This window comes from Semicossyphus pulcher, unplaced genomic scaffold, assembly GCF_022749685.1.
Source record: "Semicossyphus pulcher isolate SPU_LCO1_2020_fin unplaced genomic scaffold, fSemPul1.0.p SCAF_17, whole genome shotgun sequence".
NCBI classification, from domain to species: Eukaryota; Metazoa; Chordata; class Actinopteri; order Labriformes; family Labridae; genus Semicossyphus; species Semicossyphus pulcher.
The window spans coordinates 3,629,892-3,657,683 of record NW_027211681.1 but is presented as its reverse complement, the minus strand read 5'-3'; the positions used below and the strand labels follow the sequence as shown (position 1 = coordinate 3,657,683).

Genomic DNA, 27,792 nt, shown 5'->3' with positions numbered 1-27,792 from the left:
CATGATATTTTAATGAGGACAGTGCAACATTTTAACTTGTGCAGCTCTTATGTCTCAATGAAAGTTTTACAAATTCAGAATAATGCAAAATAACGATTTGAAAAGAGCATTTTTCCATGAGCTGTATTATTGCTGACATCCAAAGAGTTCATACTGCTGGACCAGCTCCTCCATGCCCAAACAGGTGGGTCTGTGTTCTTCCATTTGGCATTCAGCTTCTGTGGGCCAGTACTCGATCCAGGTTCTCTCTCCAAGCACATACTGGTATCTATTGCTGTTTTAAATGAAACATTATCTGTTAAGAGTGCTGTAGATAATGTGCTACAGACGGTCATATGGATTAAACATTCAAAGAGTTATACACATTTTGCTGTTGTTTACCACTTTCCTCGTAAAGTGATTAAACAAATCATTATAGCCACCGTACTCATAATATGTTGGTTTTAAGTAGCTGGGAATATGACAAAAGCATGTAAAAATGCAGAAAATGGTCTTGAAATCTCGACAGCTAATTATTTAATACATAGCGTTTAATGATGAAGTATTTTAAGCTGCCTTTTGGTTGATAAACATTTTGACTGCTCAGTTTTTACAGTTCACTGTAAAGGAAATTCATTTAAAAAATAGTAGTTGTAGTTTGTTGTGTTGCACACATACAATGCGCATTCACACAAAGAACAAACTTACGCTAAATTTCGGTCATCTCGGTGAATATCTTTGGATGTGCCCATGATCAGGTAGGTTTTTTCGGGTTTCAGACCCAGCGACTCCCTGCAGTGTTGATAACTGAGGAATGGGCGTAATTTACCCCGAGGACCTACATCATAGCTTCCTGTATTTCAAATATAGGAGAAGAAAGAGATGGTATTCAAGGATTAAATGTAAACCCAAAGGTGTAGTACAGAACATTTCCGTTGTTATTCACACCTTCTCACACTGGAATCATGTCTAATCTTATTTGTTAATCCATACCAAAAACAGAATGTAAAAACCACACTTCCTAATTTACCGGGGTGTTATGCACTGGAATACTTCCTGGCCTGGACCATTAACTTTCTAGTGTGTCTACTGGTTGATTGGCAATGCAAGCTAACGCTGTTAGCTGCTAGTGGTCACTTTTATACTTTTGAACCGACATGCGAGTGGTATTAATCTTTTCATCTAACTCTCTGCAATTAGTAATAAGCACAGAAAATACTAAGTGCCCATAAAATAACACTTTAACCATGTAGGCACCTCAGAAGCTCTCTGGTGAAAAGAAATCGTTAGAAGATAAATTAAAAGTTAGATATCCACCTTCTTTGATGGCTTCCAGTATCCGCATTGTGTAGATGTCGGTGGAAAGATCTTCTGTAAATTGTACCAGTTTCACTTTGTACACTGAGGACAACAAGTTGCAGATGGTGAGCTCACTTGCTGATTCTATACATTTCTAACACAAAAGTATAACATTTTTTATTAAAGCCTTAAATGTAGACAGATCATATTTTCTTACCAAAATCTATTTTGCTCTCCGCTGTACTCTCACAGGCTTTAGCTGTGCGCTGATCATTGTCAATATCGCCCATCTTCTGCATGCTGCAGTTCTCTGGAAATACACAAAAGGCACAAAGTAAATACACAACCTATGACATGATTGTGTGGATGCCGGTGTGCATCTGGATGTGTTGATGGCTGAATGCAGCTGTATGTAGGTCACAAAGGTAATTAAGGGACTTGCTCTTGAGCGGTATTTATTTATATTTACATATCAAATCTATTTTTGCCTTATATAAATGAGACCGGGCTGCAGTGGTCAGAGCTGTCGCCTCACAGTGAGGTGAGGTTCCTAATTCGATTCCGTTTCAGAAGGAGTGGGCCTTTTGGGTACCTCCAGGTATCTGGCTTCCCACCCAGTCCAAAGACATGCTCAGTAGGTTAACTGGTGACTCTAAATTGCCTGTAGGTGTGAGAGTGAAAGGTTGTCTGTCTCTATGCATCAGAACCCTGTGATTGACTGGCTATCATTGTTGAGGTAACAAACAACACCTGCAAAAAGTTAACATCCATTAACAGGCTAACATGATGGCTATAAGATGGTGGCAGTTAAAATCATTATCCCTCTGAGTATAAAGGCATAGTTTGTAATACTGATGACTGATTGAACCATCAACGTCCCTCAACGTACTCTATGTGTAAATAAGTCCTGGGTATAAGCATGAGTACAGTGACAGACACAGCCTCTACAACTATATCTCTCAGTACTTGCCTCTACAGATACTAATAAACTCAATTGAACACTTAATTTAAAAAAAATGTAATGCTCTGTCAGACACCATCCTGTTTACCTTCAGCACAGGTGCATTCATCACCCCTGCATAGCCGCAGCAGCTGTCCAGCTTTCCTCTCCGGGTGGTAGAACTTCACACAACGTGTTTCTGCACCAAGACAGAAAGACATTAAAAATATTTCATGGTAATTGCAGTACATTAGAATATGTAAATTAAATACAAAATGCAATAACACCTACTTATCCACTCTGACATCTACAGAGAACAAATAAAAAAGGTTAAGGCTGTTTCTAAGTGTTGGCGAGACTCACGTTCATAGTATTCATAAACGGACACAACAGCTGGTTGTAAGACGCCCACTTTAAACTTCTGATGGATCCTAAAAGTGATCTCTTCTGATCGTCTGTGAGAAACCTATGAAGAGATGGAAGGCCAAGGTGAGACAGCCATAAAGACAGAAGGAACAAGAGAGAGAGGAAAGCGGGTTGGACGAAACAAGGATCTCTTACCTTGTCCAAGTAGATGATGAGTGAGCCTCTTTCCGACAGGAGTGTGTTCATCTCATATTTCGCAATGATGCGGGCACGTCCTTTGGACAACTAAATACACAGAAACACACATGGTCAGACAACTATCTTAACTATTAAATACAGCTACATTCCTCTAACTATAAACACTGGTATTCTGTTTGTGACCCTGTAAATGTTCTTACTAAGTCCAAGTCTTGTGTGTTAGGAGTGAAGCCAGTTAGCAGGCCAATATCCAAGATTGACATGGTTGCATCACGCTCCGTGTGTTTGTACCTGCACAGAAAAGGCCAGAATGATCAAAATATCAGCCTTATTAGATCAAGAAAAAAAAAAGATTTCAGATGGTTCTAATAGAATTTAAACTAGTGGAAAAAAGGCAATCCAAGTCAGCTCCAATGAATGTTGACGCCTCTTAAAAATGTAATCAAACATGGTTTCTGTCATTATAGTTAGTTCTCAGTATCATGCTGATTTATGTCCAAGGGTTCTTTTTTTGGGAAATGTAGTTTTAATTAGATATTTGATGCTGTAAAAAGGGGGTTTGGCATCATTATTGACAAATACGGGTCCTGCAGCCGATCTGTTCCCGAGTGGCAGAGTACAGGAGGAACGGTGAGAGGAGAAGTTGTTTAAACAATCACTTCAGTCATTTAAACTAGAGTTTAACCCTACCCCTGTCCAATCAGAAACCAATTTCAGAAAGCTTAAATACACACTACTCTATCTAAAGCCATGCAACAGTAGCACTCATCTGTATCACTTCTTGTTTGTACTTACAAGACCTCTATTGTCACCCTGTATGTCTTCTCTTCTTCATCCATTTTTTCTGCAGCAGCAAAACATTACATAACGTTACTCATCAGAGAAAACTACTAGACAGCAGGGAAAGAGGGAAAGTATAGAAGAAAAATACAGAATAACATAAGATGGCAGATTACCTTCACGGAGCTTCACTGACATATTAAACTTCTGGCAGTCACTCTCTTTTTCTTTAGGCAGAGCATAAAACAGCGACACCATCTGTCACAATGAGAAAAGAGTTTCTTAGCATGTGATAAGCTAACAGTTAATACAAGGTAAGAAAGTGTCTTTGGCCTGGTCTGACGTTCAAAAAGGCAACATAAATAAACAACGGATATAACACAGAGACCAAACATTTCTTTTACTTACGGTCACTGTTGCTTCTCCTGTGCCCGTGGCAGTCACTGTCACATTCTCATTTATGTCATTGATCTGTGGGAGTCAAATGTGCACACAAACACAGTCACAGGGATCAGCAGGACAAACAAACACACAGAAAACAACAGCCACCAGGAGCTTGTGCGCGAGTGTTCTCACATTAGATGTTCTTGTGGCGTATTGATTTTGCCTGTTGAAGTTGTACTTTTCAGGCTTTGACCTGCGCGGCAACAAGATGTCCACATTCAGATCATACTCTGGTTCTTTGGCATTGGCCCAGTACTCAGCTACAGCCTGGTACACCATTATAGTAGCCTGGAGAGAGAGGGGTGGAGGGGAGTTATAACATCCCAGATATATGAAAAAAGAGGTATACTGTATATCAACATGGGGAGAGGGGTCTATCTTACCTGAGTTGATCCGTAACCTCCGCCCACCTTCTGCTGTTGGTTGAACCATCTGACGACAGGTCTTGCATCTTCAAAGGCCTTTATGAACAGAAGACAAGTAAAAGGTTGAAATTTCCAGTGCTTGACTTTGAATTGTATTTTTAATTTCAATTCAGACAAAATATCCTGAAATATTCTGAATCTGATACCTTAAAACAGACAAACCCAACCAAACTTTGATAACATCATGTTTGATTTAGAAGTTTCTAGATAGATGATAGAGCTCTGGGAAGTGGTGAGCATAAATGTTGATTGTATTGGTTAACCCTCTCTCCTTTAACTGAGGCAACATGGATGACTTGGAATAGAGAGATGACTGGATGCTTTGTATCAGAGTACATAAACAAAATGTGTCAGGTGCTCATGGAAAGGATGGCTGTTATGAACAAAGTACTACTCCAGGCACTCCAAATATGAAAACAAGGCAAAAGTAAAAAAAAATAAAATAAAGCCTTAATGGGATAGTTCTGACTTTTTGAAGTGGGGTTGTATAGATAACAGCCAACATGGCCCCTGTTAGCAGAGCTGACCAGAGTTCCTACACAGAAGCTGAGCATCGCTGCAGATGGGGTCAGGAGTACCACATACTTTAGCCACTTTCATGAGTCCTACATATAAACAAATATTTCCTTTGAAGTGTACGCTGTATTTAAATTTTTTGTCATTGCTTCACATTGACGTCAGATAGCCCTTTCCCATGGCACTTTGTCTTACTCTGCACGACGGCCTGTATACCTGCGCATACAGCACACCGTATCGGATCAGCTGTCAGCGGTTTGTAGAAAAGACAACAAATAAAAGAAAATACAATAAAATGGAAATGACGAGGTGCGTTCACGGTGGGTGGAGACTTGAGGATATTGTGTTCCTACGCATGCCATGAAGAGTATCATACCGTATGTCAGCTGTTTTGGTCAGAAAGTGCTGCTACGAGCAAAGACTGAAAAAAAACGTCTCTTTTCCGAAGATATCGCTGTCACTGAGGAGAATTATACAAAACGAATACCAAATAATACAGCTAGACTCTTGCTTGCTCTTCACGATGGAGACTAGAGGATACTTTTCACTCAACAGAACTTGGTGTAATCTATAAGGTAACCAGGACATTTCAGTTTGATTTCAGTCTGTGCTCACCGCACCAAATTCTGAACTATCGCTTTAATTGGAGTTGCTAAATAAATAAATATGTTTGCATACTTTGTTTTTAAACAGTTTAACCACTGCAATGTGTTTGTATATTTGTCTTCTTCTTTGACGGATGAATCCGTAGGCTGAGGCTCAGAGGTAAGAGTGAGTCGCCCTCTCATCCCCAGCTCCTCCAGTCTACATGCCAAAGTATCCAGTGAGCAAAATACTGAACCCCAAACTGCCACATGAGGCAAAGGTGTGTGAATGTTTGTGAATGCTTAGCTGATTAATAAATCTGACATGACAAGTGGCACATGCTCACCTTGACCTTGACCAGTGCGAGAAGAGCATAAGCCGTGGCCTCCATTGTGTATTTATGTCCCGTAGGTACTGGCCAGTGGGACAAATCTGAGGAGCAAACACACATACATTTTTAACAGTGATCACACTCAGCAAAAAAATATGTCATTCTGTGACATGTTTTAGTAGTTATTTTTGGATTTGTGAGACGACACCTGGGGAAATAAATTTGTTAAGGATCTCCCGGTTCAGTTTGTTTTCATTGGCCAAAGCGTATGATGTCATTGCAACGGCGTATGGGTTGGTGAGGCTGGGCAGACGCCTCTCCAGGTAGACCACTGCTTTGTCGATACTGCCTGGCAGACTCTGGACAGGATAAAAACAAAGGAAGGATGACACAGAATAAAGGGAGAACAGATGGAAAGCAGGGATATCCGTGCAACATAACATTAAACACAGAAATAATCACTGTTGTTCATGAATGTCTTTCGATTCTGAGGATACAGCGGAGACCAAATGGGCTCACAGCCAAAAGTTTAGTTGCTTTGCTGAAGTTTATTGTAGAGCTGCACAATTAATTGAATAATAATCCCGATCACAATTTTGGGCTTCTCATAATTACATAATTGACTTACGGCGATAGTGACGTTTAAAATATGTGCACAACCTGTAGGAAACTCTGCTGCAGATCAAATCAAGAGCTTGCTAAACAGCCACTCCTCCAGTGGTCGATCGAGAGGTTTGGGCTTCACTTTTGGGGGAGCTGGCATGTCATGCCATGAGCGCCCATCTTCCAATGGCAGTTTAGAGTGGGAGAGCAAACAACAGAGACCATTGTTTCGTATTTACAGTGACTGTTGAAAACGGAAAGAGCAAACATAGCTGTCCTTGGGAATGCCTCTTTGTTGTTTTTCATTACGAGCTCAAAATATACTATTCTGTCAGGTCTTTGAAGTGTTGTTGCAATCGTGTCATGTAGGCTACTAATGCTTAGTTGTTTTTTGAACGCTGCTTGTTGTTACACTAAAACATGAAGAGAGCGAGTCACTCGTTAAACCTAAACACTGGTCCCCTTAAAAAGGCTTGTCATCGATTGTTTGGGGGTATTTCAGGTTTAGGGCAAGTGATATTCAGCAACAAAAAAATAATATGCAAAGAGTGCATGAAACTCAGCCGAAAGAGCAGTATAATGAGTGTATGAAGGCCAAGAGGAACAGCGTCGCTACTCCCCGTCCTTGTCCAGTGTCAAGTCAGAAACCTGTAACAGCAACGCTGTATGGTGCAACACCTTATTTATGCCTGGCCCCCACTAAAATATTTTTCAAACCTTAACAGATGTTGAAAATGTGAGAGACCCCACACATAAGAGTTTTGCTCCTACAGTGTGTGGAGAGCAAAAGTTACGCCAAAACAGCACACCACAACAGATTCCATTCATGAACAATCAGAGTCCCGACTCTCAAAACTGAAAAGCTCGCAAAACTCTTGCGGTCAAACGCAACTTTAAAGTAAACAAACATGGCGGACGACGGGCAGGAAGAATCGGCGATGATAGTTTTTGGACTACTTTTTACTGAAAATCCATGAAGAAAAAAAAAATAGTTTTTTTTGTTGTGGCAAAGAGTATTGTGCTTCCTTCCTTAGTCAGCTTGCTTCCCCATTGGCTACAGATCGTAAATATTGTATTGTATATAACATGCTTAATATTTACAATTTTAAATAATGGACCACTGGCATCAGGACTTTGCTTATGATTGTCAGGGGGAATCGGCCCAATTATCTTGTAGTGTGTACCAAACTTTACCCAAATCTCACAGACAGACTGAAATTACCATTTCAAATTGCATTGTATTTTACCTCTAGAAGGTGCACCAAATTCAGGGAAAGAACCCGGTTAAGTCTTAGCTTGATGCAAAATTTGTACATGAGCCATAAAGTAGCACAAAATTGAACTGAAAGCATTGCTCTGTTTATATAAATGTGAAAGTACATTAACAAAATGTTGTCCGCAAAATTAATAAGTAATCATGATCTTACTATTGATCAAAATAATCGTGATTATCATTTTGGCCATAATCGTGCAGCCCTAGTTCAACCTGCCCTTTTCTTTGTCAGTCTGCTAATGTTTATAACGGCAGAGATGCAGAATGTAGTAAGAGCATTAAAAAGATTTTTGTAGCCTATATTTAGTTAAAATTAAAAAGTAACACATGTTACAGAATATAGCATCAATATTTCTGATTAAATCAGTCTGAAATCTTCCTAAAAGAGCTAAGCTAGGCAGCCAGGCTGTTAGACTGAAATAAGTCTGATCAGTTTCTGCATGATTTAAGACAAGGACTAACTACTAAATTATACAACACGTTTCAACCAACTCATAGAGCTGATGTTAGTTTAAGTAGGCATCTAGTATCTTGCAGTGACAGGTTGCTAGAAACACAAGCTGACTTTTGTGTGCCTAAAGTCAAACCTGCTGACGTTACCTTTGTAAACTGGACTATGTGACAGGAGAGAAGCGTGTGGATGTGTTGTTGTACTCACATTAACAGTAGCAGAACACAGAGTGCGTGTCTCCTGCATGGCAATGAGGTGGAAGGCCGTCATGGAGGCATCTGAATCTGCGCCGCGCACGTCACCCTACATATGCAGGCACACACACACACACACACACACACACACACACACACACACACACACACACACAAAAACATGCCTTAATATAAGATGATAGTCAGTGACATGTAACAGTTCTTTAACCTGTTCCTGAAACTAGAGCACGCACCATCATCTCTCCATGGATCACCTTCCCAACTTCCCTGAACATGCCGTCAGGTTGCTGTGCGTTGAGAATCAGAAACTTGACAGCGTCACAGATTACGCTGCTTTGCACTGCCACCAGATTGTTGGCCATGGCAAACACCTTGGCAACATAGGCCGTCAACCTAAGAGAGGAGAGGGGAGGGTTTTCAAAGTATAGGATTTAAATATTCACACAGGAAATAAAGTCATCCTCAAACAGAATCTAAATCAGACGATGAACAAGTTTGTGAATATTTGGATGCCTCACCAGCTGCAGCTTGGGTAACTTTGCCACGCGGCAAAAGACCCATCAGCTTTACGGTAGGTAAGCTCTCTCTGGTAGCCTAGACAAAAACAAAACTTTTTTACTGACAGCCAATCAACTCTTTACTCTCTGAGTCTTGGCTATTGGCGGCCAGTTGAAGGAGTCTTAAAACATTTTTTCCCTGCGATTATGGCAACTTTCAAATAATTCTGAAGCCATAAGTTATTGTTGTGAAGAAATAAGACGATCCTGGTTAAGACATCTATTGTCTATGTGTTGTATTCAGACCATTTAATGTTAGTGTCCACTTCTGCCTTTACAGTCCCACAAAGGGGGGCTTCAATAAGAATTCTGGTATCATTGCTAATAAACAGATATGTTTGTGCGTACCAGAATTGATGTGTTGGAGGGCTTCGTTACGTTTCTCAAAGCCCACAGTTTCCCACTGATTGGTTTTGTCCAAGTATGTGGTGGCAATGACAGGCAGGGTCATGTGGATCATGGTCTGCTCCCCACAGCCTGAGGGCTGGTAGATCAGAGTTCCCATTGACTTCCCACTAACAGCGTTTTCCACCAGTGCTGCCACCTGTTCTCTCCCTGCACACACACACACACACACACAAATGTTATTAATCTTATTAATAAGAAGAAACAACTGAAAGGTAAATCCCAACAAGAGTACAGATCAGACAGACACTGCATCGCATGACATACCCAAATATAACAATGTACCTCACCTGTCACAGAGATCTGCGTGCTAGTTGGTGAGTTTGGCACCAAGTTTGCCTTAGGAATTCCACTGTTCATTACTACTTCTTGTACACCATCTAAAGGGAGAAACAGAGCGAACATTGGGGAAACCATTAGCAGGTGATAAAAACACAACAGTAAATTACAACATTATGTAGCTAGTTAAATGGTCAACTCACCTACACCTTTGTTATCGGGGTTTAGAATTATAATCTGGGGTTGTTTCACTAGAACACCTGCAGGCTGGAAAAACAACAGGACAGACATTAGAAATCACACACAGAGTGATCTTAATATGCTGTGGGTGAAAAAGGCAATATGGCTTGCTTGTTAGAAATATGCCACCTACTCGTGTTAGTTTTCATTTGTTTTATTTTGTCAATCACCCTTCCCTCATTGTTGTTCTACTTCCTGCCTTTTCCTGATTATGTGCCCCACCTCACTGTTTTCACCTGATCCTTGACTAGTCTCGCCTGTGCCTGATTACCGTCACCTTCCCAGTGTATTTGGTCTTTGTCATCTCTGTCTGTGTGGCAGTTCGTTCTTTGTAATCCCGTCAACCCTTGGTTCTTGTGTGGATGTTTTCTCCTCGTGGCTCCTCCAGTGTTTTCAGTGCCTTTCTGGGCCTTGTAACTTTTCTTTATTGGATGTTTATTTTGACCAGGGGTCCGTTTCAGAAAGGAGGTTCAACAAACCCTCAGTCTAACCCCGGACTGTGGTTTGACTTACTCAGAGTTAAAATTTGCTGGCTTTTTGGTTTCAGATCAGCTGATCAGAGTTAGTTCAATCAACTCTGAGTAGGTTCAGCCGGAGTTAAGTGCGTGCACGCTGACATTAAAAAGCCAGCATTAATGGAGCCCCGATACCACGATTCACCATGGCAACGGTACACAAAAAGAGGTCCTCCTACGTCACACCAGTGGAGCTTGAAATCCTCACGTGGACGTTCAGCGAATACAAGCATGTTTTTAGAAACCCAAAAGAGAAAGAAGCGGCGTGGGAAGAAACTGCTGCTCGAGTAAATTCGCAAGTTTGAACTGGTCTATTTATTTTATACTTAATCACGACTGGAAGCTAAAATTTATATTATTTTAGGAGCAATCCAGCGGGAGAAAAAAACGTAAATGGAAGCAGTTAAAAATAAAATACCAGAACATCATTCAAAGGTGCGGCTCAGGCAGAACAGGCTCATGGCTGAACCTCACTTCAATCATATTTTCAATATGAAACTAATGAAATTTCATTCAGTGGCTGTTTTAATGTGCATTAGCTTTATCCCTAACATGATGCTGACTTCACATACATTATAATTTATGTTGATTAAACTGAATTGTGTTAGTTTAAAAAAAAAAATCTGATAACTTACGGCGTCTTATTTGAGTGCTCTCGGCAGTGGTGGTGGAAAATCTAAAAATTATGACTTTGGAAAGGATACGTGAAGGGTTTGGTGAATTAAAATGTTGGGGGCTTTATTTGGCTTTGCCATATTTAAATTACTGTTTTGGGGAACAGGAGCCTCCATTCAGGCTATTATATCAACGTTCAATGAAATATAGCATCAAAGGAGTTTCCCCTCGAGGTATGTTGTGTTCGTGCTAGTTGACGTAGAAGTACTGGCCACTCGTAATGCTCGCCATTCGAGTCGAAGTCACCGCAAGTGATTTATTGGTGAAATCCGGTGTATCCAAAATGAGACGGTCTGGTCTACGGAGAATTTCCTGTCACCAGCTGTTCCCACCCTTACCCTTGTGTCACCAAACGCAGCTAGCTAGCTGGCTAACTAGCTATCATTACTAAGGTCATGTAACTTAACCTATTCATTAAAAGACATTTGTTTCAAGGCCCTGTTCGTTTCTTTCACATTTGTATCCCTAGCTTCGATTGTGTTGAAACCAAAAAGTTTTACATTTAAAAGTGTATTCCTTGGCTGCCATCTTGTTTGAATTGACACACAATTAATCTCGGGATACATAGGGCCGAAGGATGCACACAATGGATCCTTCTTGGCCCGCAAAAAGGAGGACACATTTGTTGGTTGCATTTGAAAGAACCTTTGAAATGGGACGGCTTTCGATGCGCCGCTGTGACGCAATCAACCTTCAAAGGATGCAGCCCCTGTATTGGGGAACACAGCTTAAATTCGGGTTGCGAACAAGAGAAAAAAAAATCTAAATACTCAAAACTGCCTGTATAGGTTTTGACTGAAAGGTTTCAGTCTGAACTAAATTAAATCTGAGATCAAACATTTGATTGATTTGAAAGACCTATTAAATACAACCCTCAATGTCACTCCAAACATACACCATCCCAGATGAATTTTGTACAGCTTGAACTGTGCTGACAGGTTAAAAGCACCTCTAAACAGACTCCATGCAGTGTGATTCTCTTACCACCACACGCAACATCTTCATGATTCCATCGTTCCGTGCCGAGTCCTTTACAGCTGCTTTGACTTCTATGCGGGACTGTCCTTCCTTCATGGGAATAATGACGAATGGGACGGCTCGTGTAGACTGATGCCAAACTTTAACCTCCTGACGATACTTTCCATGTTTAGACGCTGCACTGCACACATGCTCCTCCTCAATCAGATCCACACGCACCTTAAAAACCAAAACAGGTTAAGAATGAGACTGAGGTATTTGCAACTGATGAAAGATGAAGAACCTCAGAATAGATAATATGTATAACCATCTGTATTATTTTCAGTCACATAACAGTGACTGTAGTTGAACAGTGCATGATTTTTTTAATCCGATTTAAGCAGGAAGATTGAGCATGGAAAAGTAATGTGTGATTTGTTGGATTACATTGTTGAGATAAGTTTTGTTCAAGTTGTGCTTTGCTTGCACTTAAAGTTAGCAAAATTGTCTAATGCATTTATAATTCAATACTATAAACCCCAACCTGATTATGATCATAAGAGCGCGTTCATTAGCCACAACTGGAGGCAAACTCTGCTAATAATGATAGTTTATGAGTAGACTGTATGAAGTGGATGTAGTCTCTGCTTTCCCCAGCAGGGGGCGACTCAATTGGCTGCAAAAATGTCAGATTGTATAGAACCAGATGGGAAAATTACCTTTCCTCTTAGTTCATTTTTATTACCACATTAAATGTTTTCTTATTAGCTTGTGGTCCTGAAGGCTAGTTTCAAGATCTATTTCTATAATGCCATCCTTCTACCTATCTTCGAGACCATAATATTAACAAAGTCATGTGACTGACCTTGAGAGGCTGGCCCTTTGTGCAGGTGCCTCATGTCCCTGAGGATTGTTAGCTGGTTGTTCTGTTTCATTATCGCCTTGTTGTTGCCGGCGGGGTATTTTAAACGTTACCTCTGCCGTAGCTGTTTTAACTTACATGCTCCTCTGTTTGGTGCATGCAGGTAGGATAATTGCTTACACCTGTTATAATTTCCCCATAGCCTCATCGGCGTTTGGGTGAGTATTTGAGTAGTTTTATTTTTCCATTGGATAAATAAGTTGATAATTGTTCCTTCTGCTGTGAGCAGTTGAGGTTTCTCTCTCTTACGTTCACGTACCAGAGTGGCGATTAAAGTTAAAATAAACAAGTAAATAAAACACATAAATATAAGTTAGTTATTGTTCCTTCTGCTGTGTTCAGTTAAGATTTTGTTTTTCTTTTCCCTCGTACGTTCGCGTACTAGAGAGGCAATTTCAGGTAAAATAAATAGGTAAATAAAATACTGGCACTTGGCACAAGGGTGATATTTTTTACTAAATCTAGGTTAAACAGATAAATGACTCTCAGTTGAATGCTTACTTCCCTTAACCTCTGTGCGCAGAGGGTGGGATAGTTTGTTTATTTCCTCTCATACGTCTGCATGCAAAGAATGGGTGTAATTTTTTGCCTGAGCAGTGCTTTTTACCTATATTTTCTGGCTTCCTGCCCCTTTGGGTGCTGGGTCAAGTGCGGGGTCACTTTGCATTTTAGAGCAGTTCAGAAAAGGCCATTTATTTTCTGCCTGAACATAATATGGCTCCCCCAGGCTGTTGTGGGGCAGCCATGGACCCGCGTGATGGTTACCATGTTTGGGAAAGGCTCATCTTTTGGATTACGTTGAGCCCTTGTCCAGCTGCAATTGATTTATCTTTGGAAGAGAGGGCCCAGAGGGCCAGGCAGGGTGGACATCCTCCCCATGCTGTGGTAGCTTCCTCTTCTTCTACACATGGTAGGGAACAGGGGCATAACCCTGACTGCTGCTCTGGTAAATGCCAATGCGAGTCTTCCCACGGGCATGGTATAAAACGACCCCTGAAGAGTACCTCTCCTTCACTGAATAGTCCAGCCCCTCCCCCCAGGGAGGCTGTGGGGCCGGAGGACACACAGCTACACACATGTTACCGGTGGAGAAGGAGATGGCAGCTTTGACCTCTCTTGGCCCTGACAGGGTGACAGCTGACCTATGGTGCCCTTGGAGGCAGTGTGATAAGACAGACTGGTTAGTTTACAGGACCTACAATTCAGCTGCTCGGGCAGCTTGAGCAGGAAATGCGATCCTGTTAGCAGCTATCAGAGGGATTGCTAACACGGGTGACCAGGACACCATGAATTTGATAGATGCTGACCTTTCCACTCACTCCCAACTTACCCGTGACGTTGGTGCAGCTATGTCATCAGCCATGTTGACCCATAGGCAAATCTGGCTGGCTCAGACAACCCCCCGGAGAACATTAGAAGGGAACTTGTCCACATGCCTGTGGAGCTGGGGAGAGTGTGTCACAACAACTCACAAAGTGTACTGGACAAAGGTGAAAAGGCTCTGCATACAAGGGAATGTGTACAGCGTGCATTCAGGCGCCAGGGGAGGGCAAGGCAGCAGCCCTCAGGAATATTGTACACGGGGCAGGCATCAGCAGACCTCTCAGGCCTGATCCGCGGCAAGAGGAGCTCCCCAAAGGAGACGGCCCCCCAGAAGTTCAAGGACTCAGGGGGGTCCTGCATAAGATTTGTGGGGCTGCCGCCAGGTTTCACTCCTGACTATATCTGGACAGCTGGGAGAGGACTGTTTCAGACCCTTGTGTGTTCGCAACAGTTGCAAGGGGATACAGACTTCAATTTTGGCAGCGGCCCCCACCGTTTTCCAGGGTCTGCATGACATTAGTGAAGGACCAGTACAGGAAAACATTCTGGCCAAGGACACTTCTACAGATGCGAACAGCGAACAGCACACTGGCTTTTATTCAACATATTTCGTGGTTCCCCCCCGAAAAATGAAGGGCTTCCATCTGGACCTCAGGCACTTAAACATATACATGAAGGCTGTGCCCATCAAGATGCGACACAAAAAACACATCCTTGAGTCAATAGAACCAGGGGAGTTAACCACGACTGACCTCAAAGACGCTTATTTCCATGTCCCTATTTTTTGGGAACATTGGAGGTTGGCTGGTCTGCACTCCATCTCGCATACAAGTCTTACAGGACACAGAAACTGTCTTGGCCCACGTTAAGTGCCTCGGCTCCAAGGTGAAATTCAAGAAGAGTAACTTCGAGCCGCGGCAGGAGACAATTGTCTTGGGGATGTGCCTAAATTCACTCACAATAACGCCATCTCTTACCCCGGTAGCCAGGATTCTGAGGACCCTTCACATCTTTCGTGCAGGCAAACACCTAGAACTGATTCACTTTCAGAGACTGCTTGGGTTGATCTCAGCAGCAGTGGTGGTAATTCCATTCAGTCTTCTCAGAGCTTGATCCCTGCAGTGGCGTTCGACCTCCACCCATGAAGGGACCGGCATGTGAAGCTTCGGATAACGCAGTCATGATTGCGAGCTGTGCATCTATGGCGGAACTGCAGGATGCTTACACAGGGAGTCCCCCTGGGAAATCTGCCTTCCAGGTGGACGCAAGTGTCTACAGATGCTTCCTGCACAGGATGGGGAGACAATTCTGCCACTGTGTACTATATAAATCATCAAGGGGGCACAAAATCTCAGCGTTGTCTCGAGGTGACCCAAGCCTGGCCTCGCTCAGGGCTGTTTATGTACCAGGAGGAGGGGGAGTGGGGATTACACCCAGAGGTGGTGGCAAGTTTGTGGGCTCGCTTTGGCATGGCTTGGGTCAATCTCTTTGCATCCAGTGAGACAACCCGTTGCCAGATGTGGTTCTCCCTGAGTCATCCGAGTGGGCCTTAGGGCTTGGATGCATGTTTTATGAGTGGCTGGAAGGTTACTGGTTACTGTACCGGTTTCCTCCACTTCCATTGATTCCCCCTGTACTGAACAGGATCACCCAGTGGTGCTCCAGGGTTCTGTTGATAGCCCCACGTTGGCCAGGGAAACATTGGTTTCCCGCCCTCCTTTGCCTTTTTGATGGCAAATTCTGGCCCCTGCCACTCAGGGCAGACCTCCTTTCCCAGGCAGCAGGACAAATCTGGCATCCCAACCCAACTGTTATGCATTTGTGGGCCTGGCCCCTTCTCAGTCTATCTCTCAAGATCTTAATGAGGCTGTCCTAGAGACCATACATAATGCCAGGGCGCCTCCCATACGCACTAATTACCAACAAAGATTGAAGTTGTTCTTATCATGGTGCCATGATAAGAAACTGGACCCTGTCACCTGCCCGGTGTCTTCAGTGCTTCACTTCTTCCAGTTCCTCCTGGATTAAGGGAGAGCAGCTCACACTTGAGGTGTGTTGTACGGTAATAAACACTTGGGCCACCCGCTGTCTAAGCAGCACCTGTCTCACTGGCTGGTTGAGACTATTTCTCTGGCATATTAATGTCAGGGTTAATGTCCCGGTCCCTGGGGGTCTGGTGGCTCACTCCACCCGTAGTGTGGCCACTTCATGGGCAGCTTTAAAAGGGGTTGCTCTCATGATATATGTGCGGCGGCGTTATGGAGTACTCCATGCACTTTCGCCAGATTTTATAGGGTCAATGTAACGTCTGCAGCAATCGGCTCCACTGTTTTTATGTTGGCTGCTGAGCAAAATGAAGAGGTGGAATTGTAAGTTCCTTGCAACATTGTTGCCACAACTCATCCATGGTAAGACCGTGGTGATGGTCATCGTTCATTGTCATAGATCCATAGTTAGGGACATAACTTATGTTTTCTTCAACACAGCATGTTGTTTATTTTGTAAATAATACTATAATTTAGAGTTAAATTGACAATAAAGCAGGGTATGCTTTTGAGTGTTGCTACCTGTGTTTGATATGTCACTACCACGGTTGCCTGTAAACCAGGAGATGTAAAAATGCTTAGGCACCCTTTTGCCTAACATGCCCAACTGTGGGATTTATTTATTATACAGTGGCTATGTCAACTTATTTTATACAGTCTATGTTTGTAAGATGTTCTTAGGGCAAACTGATTGGCCAAAGAGGATCCATCCCTAATTTAAAGACATTTAAGTAAAAGGAACAATTTCACCACCAAGTGAGATGTAATTACTTATTGTCACACATTGTATGCCAGTCCAGTGTTTCCTGTCATTTTTGCTTCATATGTCCTTAATACTTCTTAATTTTGAATATCATGGCTTCCTTGGCTCTGGCCTTTACAAAAAGGGCTTAGTAACACACACTTACCATGATATCATCGGGGCTGTAGTTGTGGAGGATGGCTTTAACCTCCAGCTGCTCTCCTCGGACTGCAGCATAGGGAATCCTGAGATCAATGAAGAAGTCCTTTCGGACAATTACTTCTAATGGCTCGCCAATACAGATTCCTTAAATATGAGGAGGGGATAAAACATGTGAAAGAGAGAAAAGGTGGGATGAGAGAGGTTTAGGGTTACAAAAGTACAACTAGAACTCAAGGCGAGTCACTGTATCCTCACCGTGCGTTCTTGACAGACTGATGCCAGTGAACTCCCAGGTTGTGATTGAGTCTTGTAAGGGAACATTTTTTACAGAAGATGTGGTGTCACTGAAAAAAAAGAGAAACGTGAGCACATTGACAGACCATGAGTAGCTTTATATCCTGGTGATGTTGTTAATGCAGTAATTTTTTCTGTGTACAGATTTCTTTGACCCACCAGTTAGGGTTTCCTCGAGGGCAAGCAGGAAGTTTGACATCCACCCACAGCCAACTTTCAGGGAACTTGGTGCGAGAAACAATTTCATTGCTGTCCATGTAACTGTTGTCATCCTCCTCACCTAAAGTGTCATTAAAAAGAGTTCTATGAGCTTTATGTTCAGTATGACCATGGTTTTTAACCAGGGCCTCCCATCCCTTGTCCCTGTCTCTTACTGCGAGCCAGTTGGAGATTTTCCTCTTTGTTCTCTGTGCGCTGACTTTCCATCTCCTTGCAGCAGTGCAGGAAGGCCTCAACACAGGCTGGACCGTCCACAATGTACTCGCTGCGCCTCTCACAGTTGTATGAAACTGGTGGGTGCTTTAGGGCATCCCGACAACATTCACGTTGAAGTTCGTCTGAATATTTGCTCACTGTATAGAAAGAGGGATGTTAAGGAGAGACACAAGAAGAAGGATGGCAAAGACACAATTATGCAAACTGAAAATAGAAAATAATCCGTTATTTAAGGCAACTCAGTGTTGTTTAAATTTCCCCTGTCCTTAGAAACTTGATATGTTATGATAACATAAAGTATAAAACAAAAAGAGGTTCAGCTCACTTTTGTAATACACATTACGGTAAAGAAGAGTATCTGGAAAGTCAACACCACAGGTTGTCTGAAGTGTTAAGGATGACTGAATATGTACTTCTCAGCTGTTATTCTTACTTAAGCTGGTTGTGACTTCCATTATAGTTGTTCTTCTTTTCCTCCTGCTGGGGACGGGACATTTCAATTCTGGAAACACAACACAGACAAGAATCTCTAAAACCCACAAGGTTGGACAAATGTGATTCCTGCATGTTATTAAGGAAGTGATACTCAATCATAATCAAACAAGCACGACTTGATGATTCCACAAACTAATCATATTGTATAAGTGCATTACGGTCCACTAGAGCTGAAAGAAGATATGTTGAGGCAAGAAAAGAGTAAAGTAGTATCACCTTGTCTGTAGGGAGTCCCAGAAGCCGTGTTGGATTCGAACAACAGCCCAGCATCGAAGAACACATTCATACTATCTTTACCTCCACCTGGTGTGCAGCCTGTGTCGTACTTCTCTACGATGTCCCACACCTGAGCAGGGTGGACACAGAAATATAGATAGTGAAGGCTTTGTCTTACAGGCATATCTGTACAGTCACATGACAGTTCTGATATGACATCTAGAAGTTATTTAAAGTCTCAGGCTAAAAAACTTGAAATTTTACCCCTTTCAAGTACTTTGAAAGATAAATGTGAGTAAAGAAATTGCCTTCTTCTGGGTGAGGCGGTGCTTGTTGTTTAGGACGTAGACGCCTTTGTCAACTGCCACAAGTCCCACCGTGGCCTCTGGGTCTCCAGTTACCTTCAGACCAAACATCCTGCGAGGCTCATAGGACGGAGCAAGTCTTGTTGATTCCAGCCTCAGCTGAACATAAAGATGTCAGTGAGTGAGAATGCAGTTTTCTATCTGTTAAAGCAGTTTTATTCAGAAAACTAAGCACTGAATTTGATCAGTTTCTGCATGGATGTTTTGTTTGTTACATCAGTGTCGTGTGTCTCACCGAGCCCATGCAGGAGTCCTTGACATCCACCCAAACAGAGTCTGATACCACTTCGTTATCATTTGTGTGGTAGTAGGCTATGATGCGGAACGATGGCAGCATTTCTTTGGTGATGGGAAGTATCAGGGAAATCAGCACTTGACCTTTTGCCTGGTAGCGGTCATGTTTCACCAGCTGACCTCTGCTTAGGACCTATAGGGACAGATTTGAACATCAGCACGGTTTGGACATGGCTGTATTTACTACAAAGGTTGTGGGACTCAAAGTAGATACATATTTTTCTCTCACCAGGTAGGTGATATCATTTTGTGCATTGTCCTGTCTGAGGTTCAGGTTTATTTTCAGATTTTCTCCTAATTCCAGCTCAGCTGCATCCACACCTGCAAAAATGGCATGTTGTGATGGATGCCAGATACTTCAAGAGCATTGTCCATACTTTGCCACCTCCAGCCCCATCACCACCTTTTCTTTACAATCTGATGTTATTTTAGGATGTTTCTCACCTATATGGATGTAGTTGTTGCGTTTGGTGGCATATGAGACAGCTGTTTTCGTGGCTGTTGCCTGTCTTTCAGGTGGAATACCATCTTTTTGCGTCTTTGCCTGCAATCACAATGTTACAATTTCATTTATCAGACACTTTTGTCCAAAGCAACGTACATCTGAGAGTTGATACAACAAAAGCAAGGATCAAGACAGGAGGGAACAACCTGAGTAAGTGCCAGCAAATAGCTTCAAGTGCCATTAGACATAGATGTAGATATGCAGGGCACAGTGACAGTGTACAGGGTGTATAGAAGCGGATTTTTATCATCATTATTATCAACAAGGTCGTCAGCAACAGGGTTTTGAATTTCATTTGAGTTAAAGACACAGACAGGTTAACCTACACAAATAGTTGAATAACCCTATTTCCGACAATTATTGCTTTTAGAAACATAGCTTAAAATTGCTTCAGGAATTACACAACATTGTTTGATATCAGTGCCGTTAGTTATCAGTTATGTTGCAGTTAGGTAAGGTAGGTTAAGGTGAGTTAGGTAAAAGTAAATTATAATTAATATGATGTAAGGCTCTATGGATCGACTTTCAATAGGCATCAGGCAAACTACAACTCAATTAGAGTGAATGAATGAATGAATGAATGAATGAATGGCACTGACTTCAATTTCCAGACTTGAGGTCCCGGCTGCTGTATTTATGGTTAGCCTTGCCATGCCGTTAGCTACAGTGAAGCCCTGCACCTGGCCTGGATTCACCACCACTGGAACACCTTGTGCTGGAGTGCCATCAGGATTCACAACTTCAACCTGTCATCAGACACAAACAGCTGAACAATTAGAAAACATTCATATCTCCGTAAACTGGTATCTACAAATGAACGCTGAATCACTTGTTTTTCTGAAAACTGGAACTAAATGTTTGGGACCAAAATGTGGTTGCTCTTTTTCTGTGAAATGTCATCTATTTGTGAAATCAGCTTTAGCATCATGAAAACATTGTACTTGTCATTTATATAATCTGCCTTTAGAGTATCTTTATTGTGAACAGTTTCTGTAAAGGATCTTTTCTTCTTGTACAAATTGCAATCTTTTGGCTGTCAAATGATCAGAATCTAAAGAGAAAAAGGTGCTTTACCGAAACGTCAAAGGACATTCCTGGTTTGTAATAATTGGGCGTTTTCTTGAAACTGATGGTGTAAGGTGATGTGACGATCTGGATATTTCTCAACTCTGCCTCCACCATTTCACTACCTGTGAGTAGATGCAAAAACACAATCACACACAAACTGATAACAAAATATATACTTTTCTATTCAACATTTAGACAATACATCAAACACAGGCTCTCTTTCTTACCACTCTCCGTCAGCACGCTGACAGCTACAAACATGGAGTCCCCCCCCTTTGACAGCTCAAGGATGTTATTGAAGGTCTGTGTGATGTGCTCTCTCTTCAGAGTAACCTCTCCAACACCTTTCTGAATCTATGTGACATAATACAAACATGCATTGTTGAATACAGTATAAAGGTACAGTAATAGAGTAAGTCAATTGTTGGAGGTAAATGTTTGTTCTGTCAGCCTGGCTTTGTTCTGAACATCCTTCATAATAAATGTAACTAATTTAGTCAAATAATTGCAGTTTCTGAATGACAGAAAATCCTACACATTTTTTATGATTTCATATCTTGCAGACTTCGTAGCACTCAATGAGGCCAGGCTATAAAATACGCAGTAAGACAAAATAAATAATAAACTAGCAAACTGTCCGACACAAACACAGCAACACTGAAGGTGTGTGCTCACCGGCACTCTTTGAAGAGAACCCGGAAGGCTCTTCTTTTGATTGTTTTGCATGACCCCAAACACCACGTAGGCCGTCCCATCCACCTCTTCACCAAACAGATACCTAAAAGAGAGAAGATAATAAAAATGGGACGGTCTATATGTAGCAACATATAACTATCAGACTGAAAACAGCAACAGACCCAATATAACCTCTGAACATCTTTTAGCTTCTCCACCAAACAAACCTGGTCTCTAAAGCCCAAAAACAAATATCTTCACATACGTAGCTTTGATGTTGACGGTGAAATCTTTGCTGTCCACGTAGAAGAAGGGGCTCACAGGCATCAGTTTAACCTCAAAACTGGGCAGAACTGAAAGATTGAAAACATGTTATTATGTGTCAGATTATTTAAAAATGTGTAGATATGATTTAACAGTGCAGAAAATGAAGGACTCACCATATTCTTTGACCTCAAACTCTGCAGAGTAGCTCAGCTGTGGGTTGCTTTGGAACTTTGCCACCACCTTCCACACTCCAGGACTGCACACAGACACAAATACGCATACTTCAATAGTCAAGCAAAAATATCATCAACATTTGGAGACTAAAAGTTACACAGGAATTGAAGTACAAGTAGGTGGATCTCTGTTCTATTCTGTTAGTCTGTCGGTCCATTTACAACTATTAGATATAATAAAATACAATAGGATTAAAAGGAAAAGTTCAACCCACTTAATCATTTTCTGGTAGAAAGTTAGATGTCGATATCACTCCTGTATGTTAGCTAAATTTATTATACAGCTGTGTTAAATACTTGATTCTAATTGGTTAATTACATCATTCCGAGTTCTGTTATTTCTCAATAGCAGACCTAAGAACTAATGTTAGGGATGCGGCTCTAATCACAATCCGGAGGACTAATTGTAATCATCTCAATCCACCGAAAGATGTCCGGTAAATTTGACGCTGCTCTGTTTACAGAGGGGAAAAAAGGAAAGGGACGAAAACAACACAGGGTAAATGTAAAGCGCAAAAAGACGCAAAAAACTAACGGCTACAACAGAGAGATCTACAAAACTGAAGACAGCACATGAAGAAAACATTAAACGGAACACAGTACGGGATACGGCGGTGTCTAAAGACGGTGAATGGAAAAGAAAATGTCAACAGACTCTGACAGTGATGAGACAGAAAAACAGGTGCTGCACTGATTCCTGCGGTCCCGTTCAACTTGTCTTGCTTCACCATCAGAAGAAATATTTTCATTTAATTTGAATAAAAACCAACTAGCTTTGCTAATTTTAATGTGTGTAATAACAGCTAGTTTTGCTCAGGTTAATGTGAGTAAAAACCGCTAGCTTTGCTCATTTTAATGTGAGTAAAAACCGTCAGCTTTGCTCATTTTAATGTCAGTAAAAACCGTTAGCTTTTCTCATTTTAATGGCAGTAAAAACAGCTTGCTTTGCTCATTTTAATGTGAGTAAAAACCGCTAGCTTTTCTCATTTTAATATGAGTAAAAACCGCTGGCTTTGCTCATTTTAATGTGAGTAAAAACCTCTTGCTTTGCTCATTTTCATGTCAGTAAAAACCTCTTGCTTTGCTCATTTTCATGTCAGTAAAAACAGCTAGCTTTGCTCATTTTAATGTGAGTAAAACCCGCTAGCTTTGCTTTAATGTCAGTAAAAACAGCTAGCTTTGCTCATTTTAATGTGAGTAAAAACCGCTAGCTTAGCTCATTCGAATGTGAGCAATAACAGCTAGCTTAGCTCATTTTAATGTGTGTAATAACAGCTAGCTTAGCTCATTTTATTGTGAGTAAAAACCGCTAGCTTTGCTCATTTTAATGTGAGTAAAAACCGTCAGCTTTGCTTATTTTAATGTCAGTAAAAACAGCTAGCTTTGCTCATTTTAATGTGAGTAAAAACCTCTTGCTTTGCTCATTTTGATGTCAGTAAAAACAGCTAGCTTTGCTCATTTTAATGTGAGTAAAAACCGCTAGCTTTGCTTTAATGTCAGTAAAAACAGCTAGCTTTGCTCATTTTAATGTCAGTAAAAACCGCTAGTTTAGCTCATTTGAATGTGAGCAATAACAGCTAGCTTAGCCCATTTTAATGTGTGTAATAACAGCTAGCTTAGCTAATTTTATTGTGAGTAAAAACAGCAAGCTTAGTTCCTTTTAAGAAGGCTATAGAGTTAACCGTTGCTATGGATGCAGCTTTCACTGTGAGTGTAACAGACTATTTCAAAAAGGAAAATTGAAATGTAATCATTTTTTAAATTATCAAAATAATTTCCAAATCAATATTTTGAGGCAAATTGTTATTTTTTTAAGTAAATAGCTGTGTAATAAGCAGGATAATGTATTGTGAGCAGGTTGTTATAGCAGACTGGAACCCCGACAGTGTGAGCATGACCCCGAAGTGACGCGGAGAGGTCTTGTCTCATGATAGCTAAAGCCAAATTTGGCAACAGCCATTTAGCTTTAACAGCGGAAAACAACATGACTTGCTCTCAGATCAAAATCCAGCGGCCTGCCCCTCTAATGTTCACTAACTAACATTGTCTGTCTCGTTTGTTTACTTCCAGTATGTAAAGAAATAAAATAAAGGGTAAAAACAACACAACAAGGTATAGTTGCTCAAACTATGTCTTGGCTGGGACCAGTAATTTCCTTGAGTCTCGGCTGGTTGCCTGTCAAATGATAACTTGCTACATTTGTATTGAGCCAGTCTAGCTGTGTCTCCTTGCGAGTTGTTATGCTAAGCTAAGGTCTGCTGGCTTTTGCCAGAAAGAAAATGAGCATCTTCCCAAAAGTATTGCTTTTTTTAATTCAAATGTTATAAAAAGGTACATTTAAACACCACATAACTGCTAAAGTCAACTTCAGTCAAAAAGTCAAGTTGGCACTCTACTCTGCTAAGCGAGTTAGCTTCAGCTAGTCTAGTCCAACTTAGCTGTTTTTTGTTTGCCTGCTGTTTTATTAGGTTATGAGAAAACTCACTTAATTATTCATTATTCAGACCCAGTAAGTGTTCAGGTTAGGTCTATTTTGAACTGTTTTGGCGCTGTTGAAAAGACTTTCTCCAAACTTTGCCTACTTTAAGACTTTACTGGAACAATTTTTTAGGGGTTGTCCAAACCCTCAGTTAGCAATATAGAAATGTATTATAAAATGTACTCTTCATAACCTTAAATGATTTGAGGTTTAAGGTGGACAACATGGAAAATATATATAAATTGGGTAAAATACCAACCTGACAACTTCAGCTAATTTGAAATCCCCAGAGTGGATTCCTGATTTCAGAGAGACTGGATCAAGTGGTAAAATGATGCCTTCGGGGGTCTAAAAATAAACAATATTGAAATATCAACAGAGAGATATTTTAGCTTACACAAGTAAGCCTGAATTTGACTGAATTTCCCAGAGGGAGTCATCCCAAAGGGATCAATAAAGTTGAGTCTAAGTCTAAGTCTAAGTAAATCAATGCTTTATCTTGCAGTAAGATCAGGGGCTATCAGACCCATGCCACCTCAGGCCACCTTCTAGAAATGCTCCAGCTTTTCATTTCTCTGTCGCACTCTAAAGAGGGAGGCTGCGTTCAAGACACACCTCAACATGTAGAGTGGCGCATGCATTATTTTACAGTAAATGGTATGATAGGTATTCCTGACAATAGACAGCAAACCGAACAAAGACAGAAGACTCACGGTTTAGCATATGAAATGTTACGGGTCAGGGAGTGTTTGTGCTGCTATTTAAAATACAATTATATTCAGTTTTGTCTGTTATATATAAAAAAAAAACCATACCACAATCTCAATGGCAATGGAAGCATCAGTTTGGGTATCGCTATCCCTCTCTACAGGCTCCATTCTGGGCGTCAGTGCAAACATCCTGTAATGAACTGAAATGTAAAGGGAGTCAGAGGTTAATTTTGCTAATGAAGATTTGAAACTACTTTTCCCCTTTACTATTTCAGTAATGTCCTTTAATCAGACAAAAATAATTGAATTGAAATAAATCATTTAGCATGCATTTAATGCGTTTAATAGAAGCTTATCTAAGAAGAGATTTTTTGCAGAAGGATGTTTTTTAGCAGTGATGAAGTATTGAACGTACCTTTACTGTCGGGGGTATAGAGGGTCTTGTCAGTCTGGATGAAGATGTAGCCGGACTGGAAGGACACTAAGACGACTTTCTCCAGCAGGCGGTCAGGGAACTGAGCTTGGAGGTACACATACTGCTTCATGTTGGGATCCCTACTGAAGTCTGCAGAAGGAACCTGAAACCAGCAAGAAGAGACACAAGCAGCGTGTGAAGAGCAGGATGGGATATATAACGTGCATTTCTGGTAGAAAATGAAGCAGAGAGGCAGTAACATACAGTAACCATATTTCATCTACCGTTATTTGTCCGAACGCCTGGAAGTGATTTGCATTGGTGAGCGTCACAATTGTGGATGCCAGCCTTTTGCTTTTGGCTGGATGTTTCATCACAGTGATTTCCACACTGATGTCTGCTCCTGTGCAATCTTGACACTCCACAAAGATGTTTTCTGCTGTTCCTACCCGCAGCAAGTTGGGGGCAGACATCACCTGCCTGCAGAGAAGCAACAAGGAAAAAGGTTGGGAGACTATTCTGTAGTCTCTCTGCAGAAACATAACAAGTTATGTAGGAACATCTTTTTTGTTACATGCACTTTAGAGCAGGCGTTCTCAAACTTTTTAGGGCCAGGGAACCCTTTCAGGGGAGAACATTTTCCAAGGACCCCTCATAATCGTAGCACCGATTAAGTGTATGCTTACTACCATTTATGCTCTTAGATGCCATTGGAACAGTTTGTATTATAAAACTTATGAACTTAAATACTTAAGACCTGTTTCATAGTGATTTAAATTTGAATCATGTTCATACCACTTAAATTCTTTAAAACAGAGGGTCATTTTATTCAAACTGCTTGTGGACTCAACTTGACAGCATTTATACTTTTCAAGTGACTGATCTTAAAAGCTTTCAGAAGATTAACAGCAGCAAGACAGCTGCAGGAACGGTTCGTGGCAAGTGAGCTGAGTGATTCATGACAGATTGACTTGATGTGTCAGAATCATGTCAGTTTCAATTGGTCCAAAGCTAACATGGGTGGGAGTAATGGACATAATATGCTTGTTTCAATGGCGCAAATGTTCCTGTTGACATTCAGTTTATATGTATTATAATTATTTTGCAGACCCCCAGGCTATGGTTCCCTGACCCCCAGGGGTCCGAGGACCCCACTTTGAGAACCATTGCTGCAGAGACTAAGAATCACACACATAACAACATACATTTATATTACACTTTTTCTGTGTGTAAGTACAAAGGCTGTCAGGGTGGATCATTAGAGAGGTGCTTTTTGCTTCTGAGCTCTTTTCTGAAAAATGTGCATGCCCAACTTTCACTACGCTACATTTGCACTTTAAGTTTTCTTTCAAATTTCACTTATTAGAATGATTTTTATCTACCACACAACACAACACAACACAACAAAAAAGGAAAAATGGAACAATAGTTCTATACAATATAAATATACATAATTTTGTGAGACGAAAATGTTTGTTTTCCCTTCAATCACCATGTGACCCTTCAGGTTTGTATTAAGTTTCTCTGAGCCTCAGGTTGAGAATCACTGTCTTGCAGCCTGTGAGTTTAAGTTTCGATTTGCCCAAATTGCCAAAAACATACCAAAAAAAGCTCCTGCATGGACTTTACAGATAATGAGTAATCTATTGATTATCTTGATCAGGATCCAGCCGTGAATCAATAAAATATTTCATCACAGCAGTAGACTCTGCTCGCTGTGTCTGGTGTAACACATCGCTGTGCAAACAAAGACCACAGGACCTCCACTTATGTGACACAAAGTCCAATCTGGACTGCACCTTTTCATTATATAAGACATTAATGGGAAATACTTGTTTTAATACTCATTTTAAATTGGACAAGCTTCAAACCTCTGATATTGTTGCTAATCCCATTACAGTTGAACATATAGCAGTTTCAATATAAAGGGGCTAAAGAATTAGACACACCTTATGGCTCTCTTCTTCCATAAGGTTTAATGAGCATAAAGTAGTTACAGGTTAATACTGAGTTATGAGTTAATACTGGTCTACTCACAGTGGGGCTCCATCAGCCAGAGAAGCTAGATAAGCAAAGGCCAGAGAGGCCAGCAGCGACAGCAGAGTCCTCCTCAT

At 41.2% G+C, this 27,792-nt stretch overlaps 1 protein-coding gene across 1 annotated transcript; it reads right to left on the bottom strand.

Moving 5' to 3' along the window:
* Window positions 1–27,792, bottom strand: LOC138595419 (complement C3-like). Its single transcript, XM_069666825.1, has 43 exons — window positions 27,716–27,792; window positions 25,963–26,158; window positions 25,679–25,841; window positions 25,369–25,463; window positions 24,813–24,901; window positions 22,015–22,097; window positions 21,840–21,927; window positions 21,575–21,677; window positions 21,127–21,253; window positions 20,906–21,021; window positions 20,431–20,577; window positions 19,771–19,870; window positions 19,556–19,647; window positions 19,268–19,459; window positions 18,976–19,131; window positions 18,668–18,797; window positions 18,390–18,458; window positions 17,896–18,093; window positions 17,681–17,801; window positions 17,483–17,571; window positions 17,232–17,371; window positions 12,061–12,273; window positions 9,850–9,913; window positions 9,658–9,747; window positions 9,311–9,517; window positions 8,924–8,999; window positions 8,639–8,798; window positions 8,398–8,493; window positions 6,072–6,222; window positions 5,879–5,964; window positions 4,390–4,467; window positions 4,139–4,294; window positions 3,971–4,033; window positions 3,739–3,820; window positions 3,578–3,626; window positions 2,983–3,073; window positions 2,780–2,869; window positions 2,582–2,684; window positions 2,328–2,417; window positions 1,496–1,588; window positions 1,297–1,380; window positions 688–832; window positions 1–274 (listed from the first exon to the last, which is right to left on the bottom strand). The coding sequence occupies exons 1-43, from the start codon at window positions 27,790–27,792 to the stop codon at window positions 127–129; spliced, it is 4,986 nt and encodes a 1,661-aa protein (XP_069522926.1). The 3' UTR covers window positions 1–126.